Raw genomic sequence first — 7,366 nt, 5'->3', positions numbered from 1 at the left:
ATTGACACCCTTAATCCCAGCATGGAGAAAGCAGAGGAAGGATCTATGGTAGTCTGTGGCCAGTTGGCCTACATAGTGAGTTCCAGGCCCTTGGTCACTGCTGTCAACACTGTGCGCTCTCTGTAACGCCTATAGTTGCTGTGGTCCATGTTTTCTAGCACTCTTGGTAAAGTGCTGTGGAAGACTGAAAGCTGAGTATCCAGTGCGTGGTATGAAAGAGGGAACTGGTGGAGTTGAGAAGCCATGACTAAGGTTTGATGACACTGGCACAAAAGAGCCTCGTAGGAGAGTTTGTTGTCAGGTTTGAAGCTAAACATTACTGAAAGAACTATTTTATAAAGAAGTACAATACAAAGGCTCTTCAGATTTTCAGTACTGTTAAGAACTATACAAGGCCACACATGCAGGTGCATGCTTTTAATCTCCCCACTAAGTTCACTCCATTGAACTCAGGTCACTGGGCCCATGTGTCAAGCACCTTTACCTGATAGGTTACCTATCTTGTTGGCCCCAATTAAAAACTTCTATAAAACAAATTCTTAATGCATAAAACAACTGGAGAAGGGAATACAGTCAGAATTTCTAAGTCTTAATATTTATTTAACGCCCACCATCTTTTTGTAAGGTCTTGTTCTGTAACCCAGGTGTTTAGATGTGGGTAGGGGAAGCAAGCTCAGCCCTAACTGGCCTCTAGGCAGCATTCTGTGAATAAACTGCTCTATTCCAACTGGATTTGAGTTCCTTGCACAATGTAATTACTGAAATCTTAAGTAGAGCAGGGGGAAAAAAAATAAAAGGGATACAGTAGAAAAGGAAGAGGCCAAATAACCCATTTATAGACAGCACCACACAATAAAGACCTTAAAACATCTTAGATCTGTAAAATACTCTAAGTAAAGTACCAGTCACTTTTCTATATACCAGTAACAAACCAACCTTCTGAGGGAAAAAACAAAACAATGCCCCTCCCCCAGAAAAGGGTGAGAGGCTCATTCACAAAAGCATAACAAACAATGTAACTAGAGAGCCTCTGCAGTGAAAACTTCAGGACAAGACAGAGGGGCCGACTAGAGGGATGGCTCTAATGCCTAACAGTGCACGCTGTTGTTGCAGAAGGCCCAAGTCAGGTTCTCAGCACATATCTATTTGTCTGTCTGTCTGTCTGTCTGTCTATAATTCCACCTTTGGGAATTCCAACAAACATTGTATTATTAAGCCATGATACTGCACAAGACTGGGCTCCTCAGTGTCCTGCTGAGTCATAAAGATCCACTCATCCCTGAGGAGCTGTAGGTGGAGCTGTAGGGAGTGGATGGTTGCTGGGTAAGCAGGAGATATTTTCTTCCATGGTACAGCCACTGATGAGATGCTCACGCTCCTGTAGATAATACCTCGCCCTAATGAAACTAATCTCTCCTGTACACAATCCTAATGAAACAATGAATCATACTAATGCACATATGCATCATTAGGTGTAGAAGAAACAAAGAATAATGGGCAGGTGAATATAATCAAAATATACATGTATGAATATATCATAACAAACCCATTATGTATACTTAATATATGGTAATAAAAAATTGGGGCTGGATGGTGGCTCGGTTGCTCTTTCACAGCACCCATGTTCAATTCCCAGCACCTACACGGTAGGTAGTTCACAACATCTAAAACTTCAGACCCAGGGGATCTGACACCTCCTGACCTGGGTACCAGGTTCACACGTGGCACACAGAAATTAAAAACACTCATACACATTAAAAAAAATGAAACAGCCTAGTATGGTAGTACTCAGCACTCAGGAGACAGAAGTAAGCAGATCTCCATAAGCTAGAGGTTAGCCTGGTCTAGTGAACCCCTATGTAAGAAAAAAAAAATCCCATTTTAAACATTATAGAATGGCTATAATCAAGGTAACAGTTCACAAGCGTTGGCATATGTGGGAGTGTCCATCCTTTGACATGTCAGTGTTGTCATCTACAACGTTCCTACTCTACAGTCCCAAAATCAAGTTAAAAAGAATTTTTCAAAAAGTCTCATGCTGTTTTAAGTGACTTTATAACTTTGTGTTCGGGCTGCATTCATGGTTAAAGTTATATAGCTAGGGAGCAGCAAGTTGGATATATGGGTGCTCAAAGCTATAGCCGATTATGTTCAATGTTCCTATCAGGGTACTAATGCATGCATACCAAATATAACAAAATACTCAGTGTTTACTGGTCTCACTCTGTTGTTCTGAAGTTGTATACAGGGAAAGCGCCTGTCTTCTATAACTCCTGCTGGGATGATACTTAGGAAGGCACTTTAGCAATCCCATGTGCACCCAGTGAGCTGAGTTTGATCCCTGGATCCACATGGAGGAGAGAAATGACTCCTCCAAGTCATCCTATGATTTCTGCCAGCATGTTGTGGCATTCTCCTACCCTAAATAAGTAAATTAATTAATAAAGCAATATATTTTCTTTGGCCAATGAGATGGCTCAGCTTGACCAGCTGAGTTTGATCCTTGGGATCCACACGATAAAGAAAACTTACTCTGTCCTCTGAGTTTCTATCACATGTGTTGTGATACATCTGTATCCTTATACACATAAATGTAAAACAAACAAACACAAACACAACTGTACCACTATATGAAGCCTAATATACTTTAAACATAGTGTACGAGAAGGCTCAGCAGCTAAGAGCTTCTACATGACAGCCCACAGCTGTTTGTTACTCCAGTCCCAAGGGAATTTGATGCCCTCTGCTAGTCTCTAGGCACTGCATGTACAGGGTGTACAGATACACACTTAGACAAAAGACCTACATACATAAAAATATAAGGTTAAAAAACATAAAAGGTGCCAGACAGTAGTGGCGCATGCCTTTAATCCCAGCACTTGGGAGGCAGAGACAGACAGATTTCTGAGTTCGAGGCCAGCCTGGGGAGCTTAGGAAAAGGCAGATTCCCAGGCCCTTGAGAAAATACTGGCACAGAAAGTGTGCGGCAGATTAGGAATTGCTATGTTAAATTCAGAAGATAAATTGTCTGATTAGTTCAGTTTGGAAACCTTACAGGCTTAAAAGCAATGTGTAACCCTGAATTTTAACCTCTATCTCCAAGGAAATCTATTTGTCTAAACTAACATAAACTATGTAATACTGCCTTCCATGTTAAAATATTCTTCTCAAAACAATTCACTTCTAGACAGGCTGGGCTTTGAAGCTGAAATATAAACACCCATAAAACATTCTCAATAGCTTTAGAATATACCTACTAAAAACACTGAGATAATGTAACTGCATGTTCCAAAGCATGCTTAGATTAGAGACCACAGCAAATAAATCTCATCAGCTCTGGAATGGTTCATCTGGAGCTGAAAGACATAAATTTCAAGCCTTCTGCCATTTACTACCTATACGCTATATGCTAGTATGCTATATACTCATGTATTCTCCAGGAAGGTCCCTAGCCCCTCAAACCCAGTGTTGCCACATTTATAAGGGGTGGGGGGAGATATTTGCCTTTGCCTTTTAGGTATAGTTCAAGAATACAATATATATATATATATATGTATATATATATATATATATATACACACACACATGAAGAACAAAGAGCCTGGCATATGAGCACCTGATAGATTCTATATGAACTGATGTAGAAAATAAATTATATGCTGCTTCACCGTACTCTCTATATTTATTCTCTAGTATTTCTAATTTATAAAGAGAATAAATGAAAGAATCAAATGGCACACACTGGAACCGTAGCACTTGGGATAGTGAGGTAGGAGGTTGTTTTAAATCTGAGGTCTTTCTATCTCAAACAAACGAATCGCAGAGCCTGGACATGGGAGGTGCTCAGAGCACCACTCTCTTACAGGTCAAGTGCTCCCACCTAGACGTGAATCAGTCAGAAAGCCCAGGAAGCCTGTTACTTTTACTGCTAGAGAGAGGATACTTTGTCCCTATGCTCCTGAGACTGTTCCTGGGTCTTCTATTTAAACACCCCTGACTCTTGTCAGGGAAGGACAGTAAGGAGCACGTGTGTGTAATATCAACTGACTGGGTCTTCTCCAACCTGGTTAACATACATAGGTTAATATGGGATCAACAACTTGAGCAACCTAAGTCATTTTGGCACCTGCCAACTATATAGACAAATAACCTTTATCTCTTGAACATGACTCTCCCACCCCAAACCCATACAAACCTTGGAGGGTGCAATCTTTGGTGACTGAGTGGTCCCTTCTCCAGCACTTATGACCTGCTTTTGAGGAGACACAGCTATCATGTGACCCCCTTTCACGGTCACATACTGAGGGAATGCTGACTGGTTCGCAGCTCCTGTTGTGGACACATGAGGAGCTTCTCCGGGTTCCTGTTTGATGATCACCTTGCAACAAACAATGACACTGAATAAGTATCCCATGGGGAGGAGGAGGAAGGGCCTACTATGAAAATGTGAATCTAGTCTCTGCAGGGTTAACCAAGCTTGGGTACACAGAAAGGCTCCATGAAAAAGGTAAAATAATGCTTTACGAGATAAGAGTCCTTAAGAGCTAGTAAAGGGGCAAAGAGTATCTCACTTGATCCCTGCTCTGTCACTTGTCATAGAGACTGGGTAGGAAGGCAGCAAAGAGAGACAAAATAGGCCGTGACCTCTGAACTCCCGTGTCCCTGGAGTCCTAGGACGTGGACAGCATTAAATAAGCGGGAGCACATCTCAGAGCTAAGGCCTATTAAAGAGTGGGAAGGACACAGGCAAGGCTATGGCACACACTCACCTTTGTGAAAGCCCCAAGTCCTCCAGTCACAGCTTTGGGGCTCTGCACTTTAGGGTGACTACCAATTGGGCAAAGAGGTGGCATAGATGCGAATAAAGAATCCTCCTGCTGTATGTAAAAACAGTTACTATATATTATATAACAGGCCCAAACAGATGATTTCAGATACTCTAGCCACTTAGTACACCTAATACAGTAATATTAGTATTATCTACTTAATACAAACCTACCACAGCTAGCAACACACACACACACACATACACACACACATGACAAAACAAAACCCCACAATGCTATAGATCTTCTAAGCTTCTATACATTCACTGTAATTTCCTTTTTAAAAGCAAATAAAAAATGAGGTATGCAATTCCATCTGAGCACCAGTAGTAACTCACTGCACAGGAGGCTGACAAAGGAGGACTGTTAGTTCAAGTCTAGCCTGGACTAAACACTGAGACCCTGCCTGAAAAACCAGGAAATCAGCTCATCAAAAGGTTACTCATCTGTGTCCTGAACAACGTTACAGTCCTATACGACAGGGTGTCAGGTAGACCAGGCTGATTTCACTACCTAGCTAAAGAAAACCTTGAACTTCTGATGCTCCTGCCTCTACTTCTCGAGTGCTGGGATTACATGCTTACAACCTCACACAAAGCTCTGTGCATGTAGAAGAAGCACTCTGCCAGTGTTGGGTAGCAGTTTCTTGGAGACTGACATGCTCTGTCTCCAGGGAAGTTCCTAAGGCAAAGGCAAATGTCTGAAAGTAGCTGAGCAGATTCACGAGGGGCCCTCTCAGAACGAGCAAGGAAGACTGTTTAGAGTCACTCTCAGACAAGGCAAGCTTCAGGAAAGGCCCTGAGACCAGACCAGCAAGGAGGAGAAAAACCAGCAAGGCTGCCTGACTAACATAGTCACTAGGAAAGGATAGTCTAACCTACTCCAGGTTTCCTTGCTTCTGTGAGTCAGCGCCCTTCCTGGGCTGGGCCTTGGTGAAGCGGCTGTTCTGGAGTCATTTCTGCCCCTGTAAGTAACCCCTCACCCATACTCATGTAAGTAACCCCAATAAAAAACTCACTGGTTTACCACAGTGGACTTTGATCTGTGGCTGGTTCTCTATCTGGAGTGAATAGATATGAGCACTGCATCTCCCTAGGAAGTCTTTTCACACACACCAACTGATCTTTATGTCCATTCCTAATATTTGATTCTTTATTGGTTCGTATGTCTGATCTTTAGCCAGATGGTAAAGGACAGGGATTGTATTTGGCTTTATATTCCTAAAGCATAGGCACTAAGTAAATTATTCTAACAAATAATGGTGATGTTTTAGTGTTGTGTTTTTTTTCTTATAATACTCTCAACTTGTCTTGAAAAATTCACTCAGTATCTGGAATACAGATAAATGTAAAATGAGTTTCACATTTGGAAAATAAATTTTCCAAAGAAAGAAAAAGGATAAGAAAACAATGCTCTAGACCAAGGTAACCCTGTATCTCAGGAGGTGGAGACAGGAAGGTCCCAAGCTCTAGCCTAGACTACAGTGAAAGCTTACCACAAAACAAGCAAACCATCAAAGGTATGATGTGGGAATAGAAAATGGAAAGCAGCAGAAGAGTGAGATAAAAACCACTGACTTTTGTCTCCACTACAAAAGACAAAAGCAGATCTCAGAGATAATGTGCCAAAATTGAACTTTAAGGAAAATAATTAAAGTTAAGACTACTACTTGTCTACAAAATGAAATGTCATCAACAAATACTAAAAAGTAAATGGTAGAGGTAAGACTTTCAAGAGAGTTACTCCAAGAAAACCTCATTTTGATCAGAAAACCATCTGTGATCCCTGTCAACTAAGTTAGAGGAATGTTAACTGCTGGGGTGGGCACTCCCTAAAGGAGATTTGCATCTCAGGGCCACTCAGACAGCAGTCTGCATCTGAAAGGCTTCCGAGTAAGATAACCATCTTGAGAAAACAGCAGCCAATCAGGGAAGTGCTCTGGCCCAATACTGAGCGGGTGAAGAAGTCGGATGTCTATGGATAGTGATATTTTGAACTACTCTCTATTTAAAGAGGTTAAGAATTACTTTTAAATTAATTAACTAAGGCTGATGTGTGCAAAGGGGACAAGGTTTGCTCCTTGTACCATCAGAAAACATGCTGCCAGACAAACATTTGTATAGAGAATGTCTGTGTCTGTGTGAGTCTGCACATGTGTGTGCAGTGCCTAAAAAGGCTAGAAGTGGCATTAGATCCTTTGAAGCTGGAGTTACAGGCAGCCATGAGCTGCTATGTAGCTTTCGGGACCTGAACTCAGGGCCTTTGCAAGAGCAGCAGGCACTCTGAACAGCTGAGCCATTTCTCCAGCCTCTCAAGGAGTATTTTCAATAAAGTAAGGCTGCCTCTTCCCCATTCTGAGATTTCAAACTCGTACTGGGTAACCACTTGAGAGATGTGCTGAGAACTGTCTTCTGTATCAGGAAGAAAGTGAGTAAGAAATAATCTTCAAGATCAAATGCTGTCTTTGGGTAGCACCCCACTGAGCTTGCACAGTATAGTAAAGCAGGGGCAGTTTACCTGCACAGTATAGTAAAGCAGGG

At 41.8% G+C, this 7,366-nt stretch overlaps 1 protein-coding gene across 3 annotated transcripts in view; it reads right to left on the bottom strand.

Moving 5' to 3' along the window:
- Yeats2 (YEATS domain containing 2) overlaps positions 1-7,366 on the bottom strand; it is a 95,429-nt gene that overhangs the window by 34,660 nt on the left and 53,403 nt on the right. For all 3 annotated transcript variants that reach the window (XM_021185201.2, XM_029470574.1, XM_029470575.1), the window contains 2 exons: positions 4,770-4,877; positions 4,196-4,378 (listed from right to left, as the gene is read on the bottom strand). In XM_021185201.2, coding sequence (XP_021040860.1) covers positions 4,196-4,378; positions 4,770-4,877 — 291 coding nt within the window. The remainder of the gene's footprint in view (positions 1-4,195; positions 4,379-4,769; positions 4,878-7,366) is intronic.

This window comes from Mus caroli, chromosome 16 (genome assembly GCF_900094665.2).
Source record: "Mus caroli chromosome 16, CAROLI_EIJ_v1.1, whole genome shotgun sequence".
NCBI lineage: Eukaryota > Metazoa > Chordata > Mammalia > Rodentia > Muridae > Mus > Mus caroli.
The sequence above is the reverse complement of the archived record's forward strand: the minus strand, read 5'-3'. Positions and strand labels throughout refer to the sequence as shown.